Source organism: Numida meleagris, chromosome 1, assembly GCF_002078875.1.
Source record: "Numida meleagris isolate 19003 breed g44 Domestic line chromosome 1, NumMel1.0, whole genome shotgun sequence".
Classification (NCBI taxonomy): Eukaryota; Metazoa; Chordata; class Aves; order Galliformes; family Numididae; genus Numida; species Numida meleagris.
In genome coordinates, this window is record NC_034409.1 from 121695835 (window position 1) to 121720229 (window position 24395).

At 42.2% G+C, this 24395-nt stretch overlaps 1 protein-coding gene and 2 long non-coding RNA genes across 5 annotated transcripts in view; 1 reads left to right on the top strand and 2 right to left on the bottom strand.

Moving 5' to 3' along the window:
• Nucleotides 1–4959, bottom strand: part of MSL3 (MSL complex subunit 3) — a 26876-nt gene extending 21917 nt beyond the window's left edge. Inside the window, 6 exon segments of the mRNA XM_021410591.1 lie at nt 523–611; nt 1394–1494; nt 2091–2186; nt 2764–2846; nt 4847–4911; nt 4914–4959. Of these exon segments, the coding sequence (XP_021266266.1) occupies nt 523–611; nt 1394–1494; nt 2091–2186; nt 2764–2846; nt 4847–4911; nt 4914–4944 (465 nt within the window). The 5' untranslated portion in view covers nt 4945–4959.
• LOC110405365 lies at nt 3969–22678 on the top strand. Of its 3 annotated transcripts, XR_002442838.1 has the most exons (5): nt 3969–4579; nt 5934–6084; nt 7638–10755; nt 18100–18428; nt 21820–22678. It is a non-coding gene; the product is annotated as an uncharacterized LOC110405365 (long non-coding RNA). The 3 variants fall into 3 exon arrangements; XR_002442839.1 differs by lacking the exon at nt 21820–22678 and having other exon boundaries at nt 3969–4418; nt 18100–18659; XR_002442840.1 differs by lacking the exons at nt 7638–10755; nt 21820–22678 and having other exon boundaries at nt 4035–4579; nt 18100–18659.
• Nucleotides 9030–18092, bottom strand: LOC110405374. Its single transcript, XR_002442847.1, has 2 exons — nt 17677–18092; nt 9030–11642 (listed from the first exon to the last, which is right to left on the bottom strand). It is a non-coding gene; the product is annotated as an uncharacterized LOC110405374 (long non-coding RNA).

Here is a 24395-nt window from a genome sequence, read left to right on the forward strand (position 1 = left end):
CCATCACCTTTCAAATATGATGGACAGTGGCTTGGAAACTTCAGCCACCAGTTCCCCAAAAACCGATGGATGGATCTCATTGAGTCCCATGGACTTGTGCACCTTCAGGTTCTTCAGATGGTCTCAAACCTGATCTTCAATTACAGCAGGCAGACCTTCCTTCTCCAAGTTCTTACCTTTGCCTTCTGCAGCTTAGGCAGTACGGCTCTTCACCTTACCAGTGAAGACCAACGCAAAGAAGTCACTGAGCACCTCAGCTTTCTCCATATCCCTCATGACCAGTTCTCCAGTTTCCTTCCTGAGAGGGCCCACATCTTCCCTGGCTTTCCTTTCATAACTGATATACCTGTATAATTTCTTCTTGTTCCCCTTTATGTCCCAGCTAAATTTAACTCTACCTGGGTTTTAGCTTTCCTAACCTACGTAAGCTACCAACTGTCGCGTATGTATCCCTCATTTCAATTTATCCAGCATTTTAAATACTGATTTTTCAAATTAAAATCAAGGAGACAATAAATATACCATTTCTGTCCTCTCTTCTATGTCACTTTCTTCACTTTTTATTTCTTCATCTGTTCCTTCATCACTGTCATCAGAAGAACTACTTACAGCTGTGTAAAAGAGATTTCAAATATTTTTTTACATTATTGCACTGCACAGGTTTCAGGCTTAAATTAAAAAAATAACTTGTTCTATTTAATGTTACCAGAATTGTTCATTCTTATTAAGCACACAAGAGGTATTTACAGCACACAATAAGCTTCATGAAAATGGAAGACAAGAAGTTTACAGAAGTACTTTTGCATCCCTTCAAAATGAAGCACACTCAATTCAAAGAGTCCCCTTATATCGCTGTATATACACAGATATTTTCAATTTTTAATGGAACTTCAGTTCTGAATATGGGATTAATGTATTAATTAGTCAGTCAACTATTCAATCAGAAGATTAAGTGCCAATGCTCTTGATGGTTTCCAGGTTACAAAGAAAAGTGAATTGGAAGAGGCGGTTAAGAGTGAAATCAAGACAGTCTGAATTGAAAAAAATATCTTATAACCACTCTCCCCCCAAATACACAGGAACATTAGCAGGAAAAGCGTCTGATTTCTTTACACCATAGAGAGAAAACTGGGGACTTCTTGCACCTAGTAAACAAAACAGTAAATACTAAACAAAACTGCATTAAATTCTGATATCACTGATTGGAAGTGTTGAGTTGACATGAGGAAAAGTCTTTGGAACACAAGAGGAATCACAGTACCTTAGCCTAAGAGATGCTTAGCATGAAACATGGTGCTCATGTCATTCCAAAAGCAAGTGACAGTGCTCTCTGTACCCCTAGTTCAAAGTTAAAGGCATTTTGCTAGTTACTAAAGAATAAAAACAAACTCACTTTTTTCACTATTATGGTCATTTTCCTCAGCAGGAAGGCTTTTTAAAACAGAGTCAACGCCAGGCAACCTGCAACGTCTCTTCTTTCTTCCTTTTCTTCTCCTATAGAGCATAAAATAGTTCACTTAAACTTGGCCGATCTCATTTAATTTGTTTATCTTAGCTAACATCATTACATGAAAATACACAGGATGTACATGTTTGGGTTATTTTCATGAATTAACATTGAAATAATATGGACAATGCTCATTTTAGAGTAGATACCTTCATTACCTTATATTTGTGTTCTCAAACAGATCCTCAAGCCACGGTTAATCGATATTAAATTATTGCCTCTGGCTCAAAAATACCTCAGAACTTCCTAAGTTATTTTTCAAGTACATTTCTTAGAGAAGATGTAGATCCAAAACAAAGGCATTTCACAGCAACAGTTAAGAATAACATATAGTTATTGAATCTAGACAACGCTTAAACATCATTAAAACACTGAACAACATTTAAACCTACATGTTTAGTAAACACATGTAGGCATGTACCTCAGTATGAAAGTGTAGCTCCCTAGAACACACTGACTGAACAGGCACGTACCATCTACAGCATGAGCTTAGAGATCAAACTCACTTGCAGACACCTAAAAGTAGCTGTTTGAATCTGAAAATCAATCTCTTATTCATCTTGAGACCTAAAGTATTACTTACATGCGAGCCACAGCCTTCCGCGCCAATTTACGCTGTAATCTGCGATTTTCGTCAGTATCACGAAGGACATGATCTTCAGCTGCCCATCTATCCCAGCTAAGGAGCAGTCAAAAGAAAATTATTAACAGCTTAAATATATTAATTTACCAGCAATCATGAATAGAATATATGTTAAGTGTAAGAAGTACTATTTTAACATCATTAAGAAGCAACACTGAGTTGCATTCATCAGTATCTGCATGGCTTCCACACTAACTGCCATTTAAAAGCTCTCAAGTCTTGACATATCATGTGGCAGTCTTTGTAGCACCAATATATGCCACAGATCACGGTCAGAGACTGCACCCATTTACTAACCAAAATAAGCAAACTACCTAGGCCTAGGTCTAACAAAGGACAAAAATCTTTTTATTAATGGAAACCTAGGAGCCACGGTATACACCAAACACAGATATCCCATAAAGTTTGAACTGATGGTTATCAAACGGATCCACTAATACTTAAATATACAAACCAATCAGTCAACACATGCAAATATATTAAAAGCATTCATGGACTAAACATACTCATACAAACATTAGTTTTTTAATATTCTATGTAACATTTTCATCTGCAAAAAAAAAAAAAAAAAGGAAAAAATGAAAGAACTAAAGTTAAGTATACATGTTCCTACCTTCTGTTCCAACCGTTAAAATGGATTAGATATTCTGGAATCTTTCTGCCTTTCTCATCTTTACCAACAATAATATCAACAATCTGAAACAAACAGAGCACAGCACATATTATAAAGGCTCGAGAGAAAGCGAGCTTTTGAATATTTAAAGAATTTATACACACAGAAAAAAATGTTAAATTAAAAACACCTAGAATTTTGTCACTGACTGTTTATATGAGGAAAATATATAGATATACTAGTGGTGAGCAAAAGCTGGTTTTTCATTGGGCACTTCTGAAGTGCTGCTAGCCCTCTTTATCCTGCCCTCAGGACAGGATGCTTTCAAGACAACGCTGGAGAACAACACTATATCACAATTTGGATGTGCAGATACACAACATCTGGGCAAGTAACATTTTCTCCCACGTGTACCCTTTTCAGAAGGCAACAGCACTATATGTAAACCTCAGAAACACTGCTCTCTTGAGCACATAATCTAGCTATGAAACACTAAAATGTCTTTTGTTTCTTCCTCTTTCACTTAAGAAAATGACAGAATCATAGAATGGCTTGGGTTGTTGAAGGGGCCTCAAAGATCATCTAGTTTTGACTCAAAAAATCATCCTCTCAGGCACCCATAGATCTATTTTGACCAAGTCGGGTCAAAGTGGAACCACAAATCATTATTTACACCAGCGGCATTTTCTGAACAACTGTTTGGAGAGGAGCTCTTTCTTCATCTTTCTCGCAATAGAAAGACACACAGACGCATTACTCTCGCTTTTTGTCTGTTTCTTCTCAGGAAACAGAGATTCAGTATTTAAAAACAAAAAAGTACAAACAGCCAGTCAAAAGAGAAAGACATTTCAGAATGGATCATTAAGAAGATCAACAGGACTACTAAAAACAAAGCAATCGTTCCATGCTCACGTGCACTGGGCGCACCACGTACTTCAACGTGCAGCCAGCAGTGAGGCCACAGGAATGCTTAATTTGGGCGCCCAGAATTTAAGAATTGTTGAGCCAAGGAAAGCTTTGCTGGAGCTCAGGGTATTCAAAAGTAAAGATGAGGTACTATTATATTCCTGCTCTGAGGTTGCCTCTAGGGCCTGCAGTGATGGCTGTTGGGACGGTCAGAATGTAACAGTAAGTGGAGACAAGGAGAGCTCATATTGTCACAGGAGGCTGGAGTTCCTGAGGAAATAAGTTTGGAAAACACTGACCTACACCACCTGTGAATTCCCAGCACAGAAGAACGATCTGGTCAAGAATCCAGCTGTAACACTCCTTTTTGCCCCTCAGTGGACAAGAAAAAACAGCAAACAACACCCCCCCACCACGTATACTGGAACGATTTACAGGTTCAGTACAGATCACTTGGGATTGAAAAATCAGCTCGTGTCACACCGGCACCCCGAGAAGCACTGGATTTACACAAAGCCCCCCAGTGACCGCAGTTATGCAGCAGGCCAGGCCCGCCAGGCAGTCACCTGACTGCCACTGCAGATCGCCGCCTACTGCTTACTACAGTATTTCTGCGCGTTCTCCCGTCCCACTCGCACCCTTCTGAGGGGGGAGGCAGGGCGGCAAGGGTAGGGAGGTAGACGAGCCACGCTACGCTAGAGGCAGAAGGAATAAAAACGGGGCTGCTCAGCAGCGCCGAGCCGAGGCCGGTAAGTGGGTCGGCAGAGCCAGGGCCGACCGGAGCGGCAGCGCCGTTCTCCGCTCGAACAGAGCGCAAGGCCCCGGCTCCGCCCGCCTTTGTCAGCGGGGCCGGGCGGCACTCGAGCGGCCAGGCCAAGGGAGCGGCTCTGGGGGGTCGGCCGCGGACACGGTACCGCTCGGGCACCGCGGGGACCCGCTCCCTCCCCGCTCCCGGCGTCCGATCCCCGCACCCCGTGCCAGCGGCGGGGCCGCCCCGCCCGCCCGCGGCCGCCTCCGAGGCCGCGTCCCCCTCCCGCCCCTCCTCCGCCTCCCGCCGCGCGCGCACCCGGAAGCGGAGCGGCGGGAGCGCGCAGCGCACCGACGAAGGAGCGTTAAGGGCGGCCCCGCCTCCCCGCGGGTCGGGGCTGAGGGGCAGGGTGTGAGCGCGGCGGGTCACCTTGGCATCATAGAGCACTTTGGCCTTGGTGGGGTCGGGCTCGAAGCAGAGAACTCTCTCCCCCGGTGGAACTTAAATTTCATTCCCCGCGAGGTCATTTGTTCATCATGGCGCAAAGGAGAGCGCCCCGCCCCGCCCGCCGGGGAGGTGCTGCCGCCGGCTCCGCCCTACTCGGCTCCTCGGGCGGAGGTGGTGGGGTGACGGGCTGAGCTCGCTGAGCGGGGTTGGGAGGAGGATTGTGGTGCGAGATCTGCCGCTGTTGGTCAAGCATGGAGTCGTCCTCCGCTCTCAAGATGGCCATTTCGACGCCTCCAGGGACAGTGGCTCCCTGGGTGGCCTGTTCCAGCGCCTCACCGCTCTTTCTGAGAAAAAATTCTACCTAATACCCAACCTGAACCTCCTCTGATGCAACTTGGGGCTATTCCCTCTCATCTGGCCACTTCATTCTGACCACTCACTGCTTGGTGCTAGTGGGAAAAGAGGTTTAAGTTAAACTTCTTTAGCTGTAGACTGGCAGGAGTGCCACATGAGAGGATAGGGATCTGCCAGCGTGCTACCGGGTTTCTAACAGAAAGAGGTGAGAGAAAATATCCAGAGAACGATGTTCTGAAAAGATGACTGCTCCCTTCCGGAAGGATGTGTGAGGTGATAAATTTCTTAGCATTCTAAAGTTACATATTTTCTGTGGTGGGGAAAAAACAAATCAACAACAACGAAAAGTGAGAACTTGCTGGTAAGATAGAGTGAAGAGAGAGAAGTGCCATAAGAAAAAGAATATCCTTGGAACTGTACAGGAGCTCACTGCTGCTCAGGTTAAAAAGCAGGCTCCAAAAATCGTAGAATCATGAAATGGTTTGGGTTGGAAAGGACCTTTAAGATCATTTAGTTCCAGTCTCCTGCTATAGGCAGGGACACCTCCCTCTAGACCAGCTTGCTCAAAGCCCCATCCAGCCTGGCCTAGAATGCTTGCACGGAGAGGGCATTCACACCCTCACTGGGCAACCTGTTCCAGTATCTAATGTAGCTGTGATGTTGACTGCAGAAAGTACTACTGAAGTTCCTTAATTTTTTTTTTTTTTTTTTAAAGGGGAAATGGTGTTGTGCAGCTATGGAACAACAGCTGCTGTCCAGGAGTTGTCATGCTTAAAGAAGAAACAACAGCAGAGGAAACTGAACAACAATCTTCTGTTTGTATCCTAGCCTCCAACCTACTATGCTATTGACAGTAGTCACACCAGGTGATCCTTCAACCTTTTCTGACCAAAACAACCCTATGTTTTGTCCTGTTGTTTCCTTCCTCCCCACTGTTCTTTATTTCCAGACTCTGCTTCTTGCTGATCTCACCTCAGCCTCTCTTTATTCACTATAGCCCCACCCAGGCTGCTTTTCTTTTTAACTCACATTTCTTCATGTTCAGGTTTCCTCTTGAGATAAAGGGCATCTGCTTTTATCTCCATTAGCCACCTGGCTGTGCATCACCCTTGCCAGCACATCCCCCACTTTGCCAGATCTCTCTCCAGTGCTACTGGAAGATTTTAAAAAACTTGGACATGGGATGCACTTAACAAAAATCCATCCAGAGGGAGCTCTGAGAGCACAAAGGTGGGCACATTGAAGAAACACTGGCTCTGTGATAGCGTTACACAAAAAAATGCCTAGATTTACCGGAATATTAAATACAAGATTTCAGTTTTCAAAAGTACCAAGTTCTCCAAAGGGAGGATGGCTGAATGGCTGTGCAAAACCAACAGAAAAAAAGCACTTGGAAAATAGGTGTTGTGCATATACATATTGCATGTGCAACGTCTGTGAAGAGATTTAGTTGTCATATAAACAAAAGGCCCAGTGCAAGATATATCAGGTTTAGCAAAGCTTGAAACAGAGCTCCTCTCGTGCATCCAGGAAGACCCTTAAAAGTATATATATATATATATATACTCATATATATATATACTTTATATATAAATATAAAGATAAAAGTAAATGGTTGTGGGGCTTCATAGGTTCAGCTTCGTTGGGGTCAAGGTCCCAAATGCCAAGAAAGGGGACACAGGGTCATTGCTGAGAACTGCCAGTAGAGCAGTACTTGTTTAATGTCTCTGAGCCATGAGATGAGCTGACCCGATGCATATTTTGATGAGATTCCCAGGACACTATATAGCTTGCAGGGAAGAAATACGATTTTACAGCTCCTCTGGGAGATAAAGCAGCCTGAGAGAGGAAACCCACGCCTGCTGTCGAGACACCCTGCCAAAGGGCACCCCAACAGATCATGAGGGCTAAGGGTTTTGTGAGGAAGCATTTCAGCTGCCTCGCGTACTGCCGCTCAGAAGGCGTGTTGCAGGCAGCCCCGTGATCACAGTTTTTATTTTAACAACACAACCAGTGCTGTTTGTTCCGTGGCACTGGAGAGGGCTCCCAGCCTTGCTGCTGCCATACAACATGGCAGTGGGCACAGGGCGTTCTGGGAGCTGTAGTCCAGCCGTGGAGACCAGGTCGCTCCCACACCCCAGAGGGATAAAATATTGAAGCACGTTTGCTCAGGTATCAATTAAAGAATTTACAGAGATGCTCCTGTTCAAGCTGACTATTAATGATGTAACGAAGATCTTGTTTGTGTAGAACACAAATTGCAAAAGTGAATTTCCAGAAGCAATGCTAGAGACAGACACACCTTGCTTACAGTTAGTAGTAAATTTTGCAGTGATAGGTTGGTCTAAATCACTTTAAACTGTACAATATAGCTGTTTCTAATAGTAACAGTAAAGGACTGACTCTCAAACACTGGCAGGTCACCAAGCAAAATACACAAATTTGCAAGACACACATTGACTGAAGGATTCGCTACTTATTTCATGAATGTTTTCTTCTTCGATGAAAGAATACTCCATAAGACGTGAGTGAGACCTCTGAATACAATTGCATCTTGAAAGAAGTCTAGGGGAAGCCTTTCCAGCAAAATCCTGGCAGAAAGTGCGCCTAAAGCAGTGATCAAGGACACAAGTTTTCTGCTGTGTTTGAGATTTTATGTGTAATTAATAAACAGTTTTGCCTTCAAGGAGAATCAGTTCCATTAACAGCTTCTCCTTCAGTGAGCAACCTGTGTTTTCCTAGATATCAAGTGACTGCTTGGATCACGCTTAGCAGAAGTCTGTTACGTATGGATATTTTTTTCATTTTTTTAATTGTGTAATATCATGAAGACACGTGCAATTAGTTTAACAAGATACACACTGTTGTAACAGTTGTTTCAATCCTCCCTGAACTTCATTATTTTGCATGGGATTATGTTAGGTTGGCAGATGTGTAGTTACTTGGGTCATCCAGTTGCTCCAGTGCTTAGCCTGCACACACCGAATGGAGAGGCACAGCAGTCAAGGTAGCGAAGGTCAGTGGTGTACCCAGCAGTGTTTGCATGAATTCCAGCATACACAGTGTTAGTATGCTTCTTATAAATGCTGGTGGAATATCAACTCCATTATACTTAACCGATCAATATTTTGAAGCCCTCAGTGAATTTTTCTTTAAGATTTCTCCTCTATTCCTTCAGGTGAGGAAACGCCAAGGAGAAATTTTTAGGCATTCTGAGGGTATTTTGGCTTCATGAGCCTCTCTCATCGTGTTGCTTAGACTGAGATCCCTTAAGGTTATGTAGTTTTTTCCTGTACCTTCATTTAGCAGTGGTCATCTGCACAAGCCATGTTGTGTGCTTTGTTTTTTAGAAAGCAAACATATTTGTTTTGGAGTTGATCAAGAGAAGAGAATAATTATCTTTGGCAGAGTGACATTCCTTCTTTTTGCCCACCCAGTCTGTTACATGTAATTATAACCAGTGGTTTTAGCATTAGCGTCACAGTTTTCCCATTAATGTTACAGGCCACTCAAAGGAAGCAAATGGCATCTGCAGTAAGCAAAAGAGGCAGTTAGAATTAAAGCACTGCTCATGAAAAATGGACAATAACACTTTGAAAATATTTTATTGCATAGAAATCTTGCTGAATTGTGATGCACGGAAAACATGATATCTGCACTTCGATGAAGTAATAGGCCAGTCATCTTCTCCTTGAATTTAGTAAAAATTAACTTAAACACCAGCATAGTACTGTCCTACATTTTTTTGAGGTAATCCTCAGAAAGCTCAAGTGGTAAATGTTTAAGGAAAGACACAGATTTATCCAGTTTCTCTACAAACTAATTGTTTCATTTTATTAAGGCAAGCCCTGTTCTTTTCAAACCTCCTAAGTTAAGCTCTGGCACTTAGGCTCATTTTGGCTGTTTACATTGGCTTCATAAACCTTAAGCCTAAACAGAGAAAAAGAAGGAAGGTTTCTTCCCATGAAACAGCTCCAGAGTGAGAGCACTTAAATGAAGTGTACTTCCTGCTTCGACATAATGAAATGGAGAGATCTTAAAAAAACACCATACACAAAACACCCCACCTAATTTGCTGTAAAGCTACAGGCATCTCTAGCAAACATAGGGCTTGGCTTTCATAAACTACAAATAGTGAGATGATTGGTTCCTGTGGGGGATATTCCTCATAATGTTCATGTGTGCGTATCTGTTTCAAACTGAGAAGTTTCAGGCAAAGCAGTTGGTTGCTTCTAGGACAGAGCTAACATTTGTTACGTGACATGCCCTGGAGAGTGTGAGGGTGGCAAAAGGAGAGAATGCTGGGCAAGGGAGAGGGAAGAGAGGGAGGCTGATGTGGCCTTTGCCTGATTCGTAATACCTCTGGAATGGGCTCCAGCATATGCCTTCTCCTGATCTGGGTACTGTCTGGGACAGCGCTGGTTGACATGAGCCAAAGCTTTTCCAGGACACATGCTTACAATTAAGCATAATCAGCAATTAGCAGCTCGGTGCTTAGGCTCCTTGCCAGGCCATGTTTTTTCTAGTGCTGTAGACATAGCCCTAGAGACCTTTGGGTGAAAAACATTGCGCTGTCTGTGATCGGTGGAGAGCTGTTTAATTTTAAAGGGTCCCAGACCAGGGTTCCCTATAGCAGCTTAAGAAAGTTCTGCTTCTGGTTCTTTTCTCCTCCACCACAATTAGCTGTCTGAGCACGACTGCGTGTGCAGCAGGGAGGCTGATCTGAAAAATGGGTTGAGATCTTTTAGCTGTACCAAAACTGGGCTTGGGCTGAAATGCAAACAACATGTAGTAAGAAATATTCTTTAAAAAGAAAAAAACTGCAGAAACTCCAGGTGAACATCCCAGTTACGCATTATGTCAATGTTTTTGTCTTGGTTTCTGGCTTGTAAAATCACAGATTCACAGAACCATAGGGGTTGGAAGAGACCTCTGGAGATCATCCAGTCCCCACCCCCTGCTAAAGCAGGTTTCCTACAGCAGGTCACCCAGGTGGGTTTTGAATATCTCTAGACAAGGAGACACCACAGTCTCTCTGGGCTGTCTGTTCCAGGGCTCTGTCACTCTGACAGTGAAGAAGTTGTTCCTTGTATTAGTATGGAACTTCCCGTGTTCCAGTTTCTCCCTGCTGCCCATTGTTCTACTGTTGCTCACCAAAAGTAAAAGGGTGATTATGTTTCAAAGTCAGCCGTTCTTTGTTCAGAACAGGTTTGAAACACATGCAAATAATGGTGCATGTTTGACAATGCGCAGAAAAGCAAATGTAACAAATGCACTGCCTCAAAGCTTTTCAGTCAGCTGAGCACACTTGTTCTGAGAAAACCTTGACCACAGTGGGGTCGATGAAGCTACAGATTTTAGGGGAAAAAAAAGAGTATGAAATATTCATAATCACACATAATTCAATGGCTGTTCATTGAGGCTTTACAAATGTGTAACCCCACCCACAATAAGGAATGTATGCAACATTTAGCTGATTTCTTGCACTACTTTGCATTGCTATGGAGGACAAAGACTGCAGAGGAAGAAGAAGTAAGGTATTTATATATACCAGATACCATAAAGATTAATTGTCTGTAGTATCAAATGCTGTCTTTCTAGGTATTAGTATTGTGCATGTTTTGGTTCGGGAAAAAAAAAATGTTTTCTTGGAATCCAAGCCTCCATTATTACTGGCCTTCGCACTGAGACATCATAAATAATGCAGAAAGCTGCTGCCCCAAAGTCAGGAGCTTGGAACGGAAAAGGAAAATACAGCTCCTATGGCTCCCTTTGTGTCCAGAGAAGTGCTGAGCCAGGCAGAGTACAAGGGCATGTGCAGTTCAAGTGGGGATGGAACAGCTCCAGCAGGAGAGCTAGGTGAGTAAGAGCTTTCTAGCAACAGTGAAGTGAACACTGCTCTCTGGAATCTGGAGCAATGGGTCTCTGGATGAGTGGAACATGGTGGGACCATGGATCAGAACATATTCCCAGCTGTCAGAGCAGAATGTCCAGGGTATGAAGAGCATGGCATGCCTTGGGACTCAGCCTTCTGCATTCTGCAGTGCCCGCAATACTGAAAAATTGTGGGATTTTTGGTTTCTTCTTCATTTTAAAGCCACTCCTTGGTGCTGATGCTTGCAAGGAGGCAGTCCCTTGATGTAGTGTGCAGAAAAGTCCTCGAGTTTAACCAGCTGCAGAGACTAAGGTGAAATCCTTGGCTCTTGGAGGGCACCTCTTTCCTATGAACTCAGCAACCCCAGCAAGCTTTCTTTTCTCTGTTCTTCCACTTCTTGTTTAATATTTTTGATTCTTTGCCCTCTTCCACTGCATCCTTTTTTGTCACCCACTATCACTTGATTTTCCTCGGGTCTTTTCCCCACACACTGCTCATTTTTGTGGGGTGGGAAGAGCTGAAATGACATTTTCTTTTCTTTGTCCATCCCTGTAATGGAAAATCAGTGAGAAAATTTGCATCTGCATTTTCAAAAAACCCTCTTTTTTATTCCTGCTCTGCTTTCCAATTAAGAAACTCGAGAGCTTCTCCCCAAGGCTTTCCAGTGCTTGGGAAAGACTCCCAACAACATTAGTTTCATGCAAGCATTTCCCACCCTGCCCATGCCATAGTTTCTAGTCTCCTCTTGTAGCCTACAGCTCCCCACACCTGCTTCCCTTCTTGGAGCACAAGGGTCTTAGTCACGTTCATTTCATATAGGGTTTTTTTGGATGAGTCAGAAAGGGCAGGCAGAGTGGAGCATCAGCACTGGGTCAGTATTTCTTCTCATGTAGCTGTAAGAGTACAAATTGGCAAGTCATTAAAGTAACTGATACTAAAATTTGACCTCATGCACTTATTCTAAGAGTCAATAAGGTTGATGTGAAGTATGGGCAGGCAAACTACACTTTTCCTTATGAACTATGAAATTATATTCTGCAAAGGCTGCCAACATGTTGCATGTCTTCAGTTTATATGCAGATATAGTAAAATCCTTCATTTTATAAATCCATTCTTTTGCTGAGCTGTTCTCCACGGTCATCTTTCTCCAAAGCAGAGACTGGGAGCAGACTTTAAAAAAAATCTTTTTTGATAGGTAGCAATGTTTATGATTGTTTAATTCTGTAAGGGCATGCAGTCACCAGTTTCTGCTTCTCCCTTTACTTTTGTACCTGTACATTGAAGAAGTCAGACACAGCCAAAAAGTGCAAAATGCCAATGTGCAGAATACCACTGAAATATGTTACAGCATTGGTGTCCAACCTTTTGGGTTGCCTGGGCTGCATGGAGTGAAGAGGAATTGTCTATAAGGCCACATCTACGAAGGTTGCTCTGAAAATAATGCCTCCTAATTATTTCCGTGGAACCCACAACAGATTCAAAAAGTACAGTAAGACTGTTCCGTAGAGGAAATTCTCAGCTGCAAAACACTCTTTTTCGACATACTCACCACCATTAGCTATTATTTTCACCAGCAATGAATAAGAGCCTGCATGCTGTGCTCATAATGATCTGCACCAGTAGAGGTGACCCACTGCCACTGTTGCCACTGCTGAAGATCACCACTCACCATCTCACTGTGCTCACATCCACTGTTTGGTCTCCAGAAATGTTCAGCAAGTGTCAGTGAATGTCAATGGGTGCCATTTTTTCTTCATGAAGGAACTCATTTCCACTCCTTTGCTTCATCCACACTGCCATGTCAGATGCCATTGTGTCGTTTTGCCCCTCTGCTGCTGTCTGTCACATGGCAACAAGATGTAACAGGATATTGGTGGGAAGGTTCAACCTCTGCTGCTGTACCACCGACATCCACCTCTGACGTGGGCCAACATCATAAAATAGGAGGCATTACTTTCAGAGCAGCTCTCATAAAATATATAGTATAGTCAATGTATATAAGTAACAAAACATGTTTTAATTTTTAATGTTTTTTTTTTTTATTAAAACATATAAAAAAGAGAGCGACAAAACCATAAAAGTAGTGGGATATGTGGTCTTATTTTTGGCCTATGAAAGTCTGGTAAAGAGACACGGTAAGATTTTTGATTGCAGCTCTACACATTCCATTTGAAAATTTGCAGGTAACATATGCATGTCAAACGAAAATAGAGTTGCAAATAAAAAAATTATGATTTTTTCGGCAGTCTTGAGACCTGTTCTCAAATTCCTGTATCAGAATGGAAAGCACGGTTGCATATTTTTTGCTGTTTGTGGAACTGTGTTTAGCCAATGTATCAAAATGCATAGAGTTAATTGCCATAACTGAGTTAGCACTGCACGGCACCTGCCTCATGCCCCAGTTTCAGCCCAGATGGTGCTGATCACACACCAGTGTGTGGTTGGTGCTGAGCGATGGGTGTGTGCCTGGGGCCATGTTACAACATTTGTTAAAGGTTAAGCTGTCTCTGGTACTGCAGGATCGTGACTGTACAATTTATGGTATATCTGTGCAAAAAGGCTACTGGGGTAACCTTTGGAAAACACAAATTAAAATACCTCGAGTAATACAGAATACATTCCTTGGAGCATTCTTAAAAGTTTTTCCTCTTACATGAGAAGAGTTCTTTTGAATTATTTCTAAACAAACTGATACGGAAAAAAATCCATACTGAAGAAGTTATTTCTTAACTTAATCCACATTTATTCTTTTCATTAAATAAATGATGGCATAAGTAACTCTGGTTTTGCAGTTTTAAAGTCACACTTCCCCACATATAGAATTTTTCTTGTAGTTTGATGTTTTTCATATTTTATTTGGCCTATATGCTTTTAAGTGATTTTTTTTCATGATTCACAAAAATTTTTTTAGGCATCTCCTGAGATATTTAGACCCTGAACATAAATTTCTGTAGTCAAAGCATCTGGGGGATGTGTGTTTTCTTTTCTTGCTTGCTTGGATAACCCCAGAATAACTTCAGTTTGAAACTTGGCATGTAGCTACTTTGGAACAGAATGCACTTTTTCTGAGTGCTCAGAGAAAAAATTCTCTCTGAAACAGTAAGGCTCGCAACACTGTTCCCCACATGATGTGTATTTGCAAAGTGGTTTGGTAGTTTGGAGTGGCAGACTTGGCTTCATGGGAAATAACCAGGAATGGCCTTCGCTGTCCTCAGAGTGAGGATCTGACTAATGGGTTTTGGAAAAATTAGTGTAAGGAGGGGTGGAGTTCTGGGAGCAGTTATACCTCTTCTCATATTTTCTTCTACTTTTCCCAAGTTGATGGAATAAGCTGAGACAAATTGCTGCGGGCAGACAATCTGTAGTATTGTAGCCCTGGTTACAGTTATAAAATGCGGGACATTTGGCATGAGGTGGAGGTCAGAGGTGGGCTTATGAGTCAAGGACCATGAGCGGTGAGCAGCAGATGTTGTGGGAAAGAACTCAGGGATCCCAGTAGATCTCTGTGAATGAAGCCAGTGCAGTGTGAAACCCCACCCTGCAGCCTTTCTTTTGCTTCCAAGCTGTGAGTGACTTGGAAACCAGCTCAGAAACACAGTGCAAACGTTCCTCATTCCTTGTGCTCTCTCAGTCCATCCTGATTAAGTTATAAGGAAGGCTAGGAAAACCAGTCTGCAAGTGGGAGTGAAAAAACGAAGGTGTCTAGTTCTGTTTTGTTTTTTTTTCCACTCCCTCATTGTCAGCAACTTTTTCCCATTGCTGAGAATACCACCCCACATCCAGTGCTGCAGTGAGCTTCCTCAGACTTCTGTGAAGGTTGTTTGACTGAGTATAAATGCTACTGTGAAAAAAATGATCAGGAATGATTTTGCAGGTTGGGGCATTCTCCCAGGAGGTAGGTCCTGCATCTGTGCCTGCCATGGTCAGTGCTTAATTGCACATGGGAAATGAGAAGCGCCAAGAGGAAAACTCACGTTAGCCTGGTGCAGTAGCTGCTGGCTGCAGCACTTCCTCCATTTTGGAGAGAGGTAGATTTGGAGTTCTAAGGTAGAGAAAATGCCATAGCCACAGTCTGTCCCATTTTACATCAGTGCTGTTCAAGGAACTAGGAATAAGACCTCTGATAGGTCTGTAATTTTTTTTTCAATCAAACCTATCTAATAACTTAATATTTAAATTAATTTCAGTAATTTACCAATTAATTTGATTTTTTTCATTTTTTTTGTTCAATTTTAGATATAAGCTTTGTTATTTAAATAATATAAATATTCCCACCATGCTTTGTACATAAATATCAGGACATTTTATATGCTAAATTAAAAAAAAAAACCAACAACTTAATCTTGTCTATTACTGACACTGTTATCACTGGCACATGGAGAATTAAAAATGTCTTGTCATATGCTGTCAAGCCTTGAGTTATTCATTTTTCAGCATATTTATTTTGTTCTAAATGAGTACATCTTTGTTCCTTCTTGTCTCTTTTGCCTTCTGTTATTAGTGTGCCCTTGACTAAGCAGCTTTTCCCAGGGACAAATGGTTCATTTAAAGAATGTACAGTGATATTTGTTTATTTTGCCATTTGCAAATACAGCTATCGGAGGTAATACACCTCAAAAAGAGAGAGCAAGAAAGCTTCTCTGCTGGTAGGCTCATTATGTTTTTTGGTTCTTATGCTGGAGGCCCCCTTTTAGAAAGAGAAAACTTCTTAGCTGTTCTTCTAGCCATTACATTTGTGTGTGTAATTTAGAGAAATTCAGAAGCAAGCTGGAAAATGGGAAATGCACATGTCATGGTTAATCTAGATTTACAGGAACACTTTGATACGGCTCCATTTAATAGACTAGTTAAACTGATGGCAGTGGGGGATCCTGCTTGAACCATGGGAAAGAATAAAAAACTTGGCTACAGGACAAAGGAAAATACAGAGGGGAAAAATTGATCTTGTGTAATAAGGAAAAAGAGGAAGCACTGAATTATTTTCTTAAAAGGCCTATTGTTATTACCCGTCTTTCTAATAGTGAGTAGATATTGAGAGAGAAAAGTAAGTTACACTCTTTAGCCTCATATTGATCTGGAGTCCCTTCTCAATCCAGGGAATTGAATGAGACGATATAAACTGACATTGTCAGACCCATGAAGTTTTGAGGCAACAGCTCTTCAAATTGTATTTTTATCTGTAGGCATGACTTTTTCACTTGACTTTAAAATGGTGCAAATATTTAAATTCCCAAGTTGGCAAAATAGTTCGCGGTCATTTATGTTTTGGTAACTAAATTTGATGCACTCCTAGAAAAAGAAGGACTAGATAAGCGACATCAAATATCAATTGTATGAGATGTGTTATCCTTATTTTCCTTGCATGCAGTAGTAAAGAATGACTACAGGTGTCTGGCACTTTCTAATGCCCAGAGGAGTGCAGGTCCTAACTCCTGGTCCAGGTCTGTTCTTGTAGAGCCCGACATTTGAGTGCCTAGGGGTCAAGAGGTCCTGCAGGACTCTTGTTCATCGAGGATCAAATAAGAGCTACCCTGGCAGGTGGTGATGAAACCTGCCAATTCAGGAGAGTCAGTGTTGGCTGGAATCTCTGTGGTAGGTGATGTGGACTGAGGTGGATCTTGGGATCTTCTCAGGTTGTGAGGAACATACAAGGAGAGCTGAAAAAGGCTAAATAATTTATGAAGTGGATCATTTTCAATTGCCTATACTGCTCTTTCTGATACTGATGTTGGAAAGACAGGATTTTGGGGCTATAGAGATGCTAGCTAGAGTAAGTGGCTTGTTCTCATCCCATATTAATACAATATTTGGCATCCAAAGGATGACATTTTGCGCTTAGATTCCTGTGTAGACTAAATCACTTTACATGACACTGTTGTTTTCATATTTCTACTTAATTTATTTATTGGAGTCAGTTGTTTATATCAGACTACTTGTGTAATGTCCAAACTTCTTCTGATTGTGTATACTAAGCTGTTAAGCAGAATAGCCTTGGCTATTGAAAGTAGCATAGATTTATATCTTCTACATATCTGAGAATACCAAGGACTAGAAAAAGGTCCTGAGAAATGTTTAAAATACCTTTGAAAAGGAGATTCAAGGAAACTGACTTAGACCTATAGAGCATAATAGAGAGAGGACATGATTTATAAGAAGAATACGGTCTATATAGAACAAATAAACTTAAAAATTAAGACTGAAGGACATTTTACTGCTCAAATTCCAGAAAACTAACAGATAGGAAAAGACATTCTTATTTAAACACTGATAAATGAACACAGAAATACTATTAGACTCTGATAATATTTCAGTGTATAAACAAACCCAGTCCTTCCTTCACAGTAACATAACATCATTCTAAGGCTAAACATAGTTGAAGGTAAGGAAAATGCTTCATCTGATTATATTACAGTAATCTCCCACATTTTAGTGATACATTTAAGGGAAAGAAGCTAAGTGTGAGCAAGAAAAAAATGGAAATCATCCTATTCACAATGTAAAAGAGACTCTGATTTGTTATGGCAAAGTTCATCAACCATTTCCTGGAAAGCAAACTTCCTGGGGAGTTCTGAAGCTCACTCACCTGCTCAGGCACAAGCTGGGGGGAGGGTCTGGCTTTGGCACGTTCTTTCTTCCTCAGGATAGCTTTTCTGTTTAAGAAAACTTAAATATTTGAGTACAGCACACAATATAGTTTCCAAAATATCAGCCTTGGCCCAACACAGTTCTGTGTAGCTTCAGGTGTCATTTAAGTATGCAGAAACTCCCAGGAGCCCTGTCTGTTTCTTTACATGTGACGTAATTATGAAGAGGACAACATTTTTCACCTAGATGATTTCTCGTGCAAATGATTTGCAAAGTCATCCTTGATTTTTGTGGAGGCATTTGCAAACATTCTTCCTGGTACTTGGCTTCTATTAAAGAGCCAAGTAAGGGAATGAATAGCACTTCATATCCTAACAACAGAAGGAAACCCTTTTAGGATGTGCCCTTTCCATATTTTCAGGTTTGAAGTGCACCTCTGGTACTGCTGAGAACCTCCGGACCTCTTGGCATGTGAACCTCTTCAGAAACTGTGCTACCCAGATTGTGCAATCGAGATAGCACCAGCGTTTGGATCCCAACATGAAGAAAACTTCACCTTGCCTCGTATTTCCAGCTGAAGGTGGAAAGTTTTCCTTCTGGCCCAGGCTGATTTCTGGGGTGTTAGCTAAACATTGCCAAGTTTATGGACAAACGGAGGTGTTCACATCTGACAGCATCAGGTCTGTGCTTCCAGGTGATCCAGTAGAACAGATGCTATATTCATTACCACGACTAACATTGCTTTTACAGGTGATTAATCTTAATCTAATAATTAGCAAAACTCTTCTTGCAGTCAGTGGGTTTGGATCAAGTAAATGTCTCATCTGTTTTGCTCCCACCAAGTTAAAATAGACTGAGTAGCTTAACTGTTTTTGAAAGAATGCTTCGTTTCTTAAGAGAACTGCTTTATCTCATTCTGTAAAATGTTGTTAAAATGACTTTCCCACAAATAAAGTGCAACTTTTAAGAAAAAGCATTTCATATTTATCAGTGACACGTCTTAACTAAGTTTTGAACTGATGTATCTATGATGTTTTTAGAAAGAAATCTTCAGAGTGATCATTCTTCTGCTCATGCATTACACTTTGAAGATGAGGGACAGAATCCGTGGAGTGGTGAGGTGCCTGTCAGATCAGCCCCTGGCTTGAAGGCAACCCCAGGCTAAAGCAGACAGCTGATGTGCTGATCAGTATTACCTGCTTTGGCTACAAATGTACATAAAGCTTGGGATTCAAAGGCTTCAAAATAAAGGAGTGTTTTGATCAGGTTTTAGTTTTCACTTGGCTCAGTTACAGTGATGTGTCAGCTCAGCCGGCTGCTGGTTTTACTTCCTGTTAGCAGACCTGAGTGCACACATAATTGTCTTGACAATGATCCTGTTCTTGAACTCATCTCTACGATAAAGTGTGCAACTGAAGGGAAGACAACAGCTTCTCACCAAGCTGTCTCAGCCCTCGTAAGGTGCACATTTTGGTTCGTGAGGTACATTTCCCTATGGTGCCTGTTGGAAGGTGGGCACAGGCCTGGCCAGGCAGGGCTGCTGTCTCAAGATGGCGATGGAGGCCGGGAGGTTTCATGTCACAGGGGCAGAGAGGCTCTTGCCTGCCTTCACCTGTGCTGCTGGCAGCAGACCCACACCATGAGACACACCAGTCACACAAAAGAGCAGAGTTGCTGTGTGAACGGTTTATGTTGGGAAAGCAGCAAGCAGGCACCTGCAGCACTGAGTTCCTGGCGATGCTCCTTGCCTGTGATTCAGTGCAGAACCAGAGCTCTGCATCATCTGATGGTAATGAGAGTGGGGTGGAAGGAGACATTTTGATTTTTCTGTCCTATAACAGCTCCTGTAATGAGGCCACAGCATACACCAAGAATCCTACGTGCTAGAGCATAAAGCAATAACTAAGCAGGAACCACTGCACTGTGGTGACAGCAGGACTAGCTGGATCTGACAGGTTAATGCCAGCATTTATTTTTCCTCTACACAGGCCGTGCCACAGGAGCACAGAGCTACTTGTATGTCAACGCTTGTTCAAGTCAGACTTGGGCAGTGGTTTTATAACACTGTGCCTGCTGAACATGCACCTGGGGGGACCAGTAGTGGCTTGAAGCAGACTTGAGTGCAGCAGCAAAGTAACATGTCTCCTGGGTGCAGCTGATTGACTTCCAGTCTCCTTAAACAAAAAGGGGAATTACAGCTTGCCCAAGAGGTTACAACTGTGCAAAAGCAGCAGGGTCAAGGAGAGCTCTGCTTAGGTGTCTTGAGCCCTTGGGCCATGAAGCCATAGAAGGCTAGGAAGTGGAAGGATACAATTAAGCCAGATTAGGTAGTGTTACTGCCATATGGGCCACTCTGTGAAAGATTATTGAATGATGGTAGTAGTGATTAACAGGGAAAAAAACCCACAAAAACACAAAAACAACCTAGCTGTAAAACTGAGTATCGTTCACTTCATCTGTCCTCCTTACTCCCACAGAGCATGATATTACCTTTGTGGTTTCTGTTAGGCCAAGATTTTTTCCACCTTTGCTTTACTAATTAGAGCCACAGAGTTTAGGAAAGATCTATTTACTTATTTATTGCTAAAGAAAGCCCAAATCAATTAACACACTTTTTAACCAGCTCCCAAGCTGCTTAGTTAGGCATGCCAGTATGTAAGAAGGAAAATAAAGCAGCAGCAGAAGCAGGAAGGAGTCCTTCAGTTTGAGGGTGAGCTGGGAGAGAGGCTGAGGAGCTGGGTGCATGGCAGGAACATGGGGCCAGGTCCAGGATGGGACCTGGGATGCAGGCCCCAGCCACAAGGCAGGGGAAAAACAATCACAGGAGTGTACTGTTTAGATTGAGCTGATCTGACTCACAGCGAAAGGGTTTTTTGAAAGCTAAAACAGCAGTAAACAACAAAGGAGGAAAGAAACAAAGAGCGTAGGGACTACATGTAAAGAATAGAAAGCTCACAAGAAACTTCAGAATTTTTCAGATTTAACAACCAGCTGTGGCCAGTATTGATGGAGAGCACATAGTGTTCTGGAAAGATGCCTTCTCTAATGTCTGTCTCTTATCAATAAGAACTAGTGTTAGGCCTATTAACCCCCTCTAACTACGTCTAAAAACGCTGTTTACTCTGGGAGAAAAAAAAAAAAAAAAAAAAAAAAGTAGAGAAATTCAGCTCAAAAAGGCTGGAGGATTTATAACTTTTAACATTTTTGTGTGCTTTAAGGGCTGAAAAACTAGTATGAGGCTCAGCCCTAGCAGTTACAGGTACCCTGCTAGCTGCAAACATCTGCCCTTCCCCAGGGCATTACCAAAGTACCTCACAGCATGGGGCAGAGCAGGAGCTCATGCAGCTACTGACTGTTGCCCTGCTCCCAGTCAGGCACTGTATCTCATTGATGCAGCCTGGAAATGTGCCCGAGGCCTACTTGCATGGCTCAGCCAGGGATTTGTTGGGCGCATCCCAAAGAGGATGACTGAGCGGCTTCATACCAACGTGCTGCTGTGAGGCTGGTCCCGAGGACTGCTCTGCGTCACACTGGTTTGCTGTAGGGACCTTGATGCCAATGTGTGTCAGCAGTCTCTCACTTTCAGCAGGTACATCCCTGGTGATGGCAGGAGGCCAGGTGCAGGAGCCACACATCCTCTCACAGTGGTGAAACCCTTGTCTGATCTGTGAGCATTGCAAAAGGGGATGGATCCTTTCCTAACACTTTAGCTCAGAGCATCGCAACCTTGTTTTTATGATATTGATATCTTGGTAGTTATTGATGGGTGTATATGGATGAAACCAAACAGCAGAGCCCACAAGTTCATAAGGCTTCAGCTTAAAAGCAAATTGAGTATCTACTTGTAACAGGAATGAAAAGGATTAGATTTAACAATATATTGAACTAACCATTTCAATATATTGTCCATTGGTTGGCTGGGAGTTGTTAACATTATTTAATGGAGTTGGGCGCACAGGCAGTTCGTGGAAAGAATGGGCAGATTCCATGTGTTCCTTCTCTCGACTTAAGATGTCAAACTACAGCACACGCATGCAAAGAAATACCCTGGATTCTGCTTTCCGCTTCAGGCAGCTACTAACTCACTATTTCCATTCCAAATGTTTATTTATTTTGTTTATATCTTCTCATCTTTTCCCAGGACAAATGGCAGTTCTCAGATGAATTCATCCCCTTAAAACCGCAGTATGAAAGAGCTCATTTCTCCAGCCAGGAGGACAAGATGTGTAATATTTTCTGTGTTATGAAAACATAGCATCTACTAAAAGTTTGTAAAAATTGAAGCACTCATTTTTTATCTGCTCTGTAGTCTGCTGGGAGATCTAAAAGCAATAAATGAAAAGACTGTTAGTACCTCAAGAGGATAATGAGAAGTTTTATCAACCAGGAAAGAAAAGTTTATATTGAAGCCCAGTGGATACCAATTCCGTGCACGTGAAGATAGAGCCTGTTTTAAAAAATGACCAATATTTTCCTGATGGTGGGAAATATTCCTTGGATACTACAACAATAGGCACAAAGAGAGCAATTGGAAAACACTTGCCAACTGCTTGTGGTCTATTTTTCTGTCCTCACTCCACTTGCCTGGGTTGGTTCAATAAAAGATGCCTTGAGTCCGTGAGGCCAAAGCTCTGTGTTATGCTGCTGAAGTAGCAGCTGCCCCCCTGAAGTTCAGACGGCAGCTACTGCTGCAGTTGGTGCACACAGCACCCCTGCTGCAGCATCAGGCAGCCAGCTTCCAGATAGAAGATTCCCTCTCTGCTGGAGTAACAGGAAAAGCCTGAGGATTCCGTTTCTGAGCCACATAGATGCAAATGTGGTATTGGATAAAGCAAACACAAATGAGCATTTATTCATTTATTTATGCTTAGACTGCTAGCATTCAGTTAAGGCTTGAAAATGAAATTAGCTTTATATTTACATGTGGTGTTCAAATGTATTTATTTAAACTTAGATTCATGTACTGGGGAAAAGAGGAATAAAGATAGCCAAGCACAATACTTTGGCCTCGTGTACAGCAGCTGACAGCACTGAACTTGGTCACACATACGCCTGGCCCCTGCTGCCATCAAGACTGCTGTGACTTGGATCCAATGCTCCTGTATGCCCAGTCTGCTTCGTGAGCCTCCTGGCTCTGTAGCTCACACTACAGAGGTGACATCTGCCTTGTCCAGAAGGGATAGATGAGCAGCAGCTCACTTGCTATGTTCTCCTGGGGGCACTGGTTGTGGTGAGTGGATTAATACTGCCTAGGACTTAGACTCCCTAGACCAGAAGGACATGGATGCTGCTGGGGCTCTGTTATCTAAACCCAGGATCAGCTTAGCTGTCTCGGCATCACGCATCTCCCTTCTCCACAGTGAGAGTGAAGCTGCAGCAGTCCTCCATCCCATGCCATGGTCTGGTACGCGCCACGGACTCTGATTTCTTTCCGTGGCTTCTTGGCTGCACTTCCTGGTGGTTTTGATTCATTTTGGTGTTGGGAAGGCTTAGTATTATCTGCCTTCCACATGTGGATCAGATAAATTCAGTGCAGCATTACTGCAGGCACAATACAGCCCAGCTACACCAAACGCCTCCTGAGAGGCAGCATCTTACAATCGTGAAATGTTTGGTACAATTTATGTCTTGGGAAGGGTCAGGATACTGTCTGACAAAAGAATCCAACCATCTGGAATCACTTGCATGAAAGCTCTTCATTTCTAAATCCCTAAGCATTACATCCTAAAGTCTGTGCACACCCAAGAATCCCATTAACGTTGACCAGAGAAATGGCTGCAAACAATCTTGAAATGAGAATTTCTTCATGCTAAAGGCAGATTAAATTCCAAGTTTAAAGTAGCAATTGAGCTTTTTAATTGCTTCTTTCAGCTGTGGCTTTGTAAGAAGTAGAAAATAATTGCACAAGCATTGGTTGACTTAGAAAAGTCTATTCTGAGGGGAGATTTTGTGAAACATTGGAGATAGCAGATCATCAACTTTTACACTGCACCAGAAAAACTCCAAGTTAACAAAAAAGGTCTGGCTCCAGGCTGAACCACCAAAATAGAAACTGAAGACAGTGCTACAAATTGGTTTATATCAGTTTGGCTATCCTGTAAGTAGAGCAGGGAATAACTTAAAATTCCTGAGTTGGTCATGTTTTGGAAAATCCCCCTCATTTTTTATTAGCGCACACACCTTTATGCATTAAAAGGCTGCCTGTAATTAATTATGGCAGGGCTTTGCAGTAAAGTGAAAGACATTTCTGTGCTAACTCCAGAATTTCCAGATTAATCTGTCTTCCTTTCACATATTAAAAAGGAGCAAAAGTACTTTCAAATAATTTAGATGGGTTTTCAGTACATTTTCTGTTTTACAGAAATCACTATTTTCCTGAGGGAAAAAAAAAAAACAACTTTTCTCACACTGAATTTGTTAAAATAAACCTTCAGTGATGAAAACACTCAACTGGAAATACTCTCTAAAGTAAAAAAATGTATGCAGGTGTGATGCAGAACATATGAGTCCCAGCTGCTGGGAAAGCTTGGAATAATTATTATCTATTTGCCGTAGGAACAGTGTTACTTTAAACAACAGGGTTGGGTTTCTTTTTTTTTTTTTTTTTTTTGCATAATGGTGAGCTAAAGGTCATGTGTACAAGCTTTGTTTCAGAAACATGAGAAGCAGAAGCTCGTGCTGTAAAGAACAGCACACTGACTCGGAGGACAACAGAAC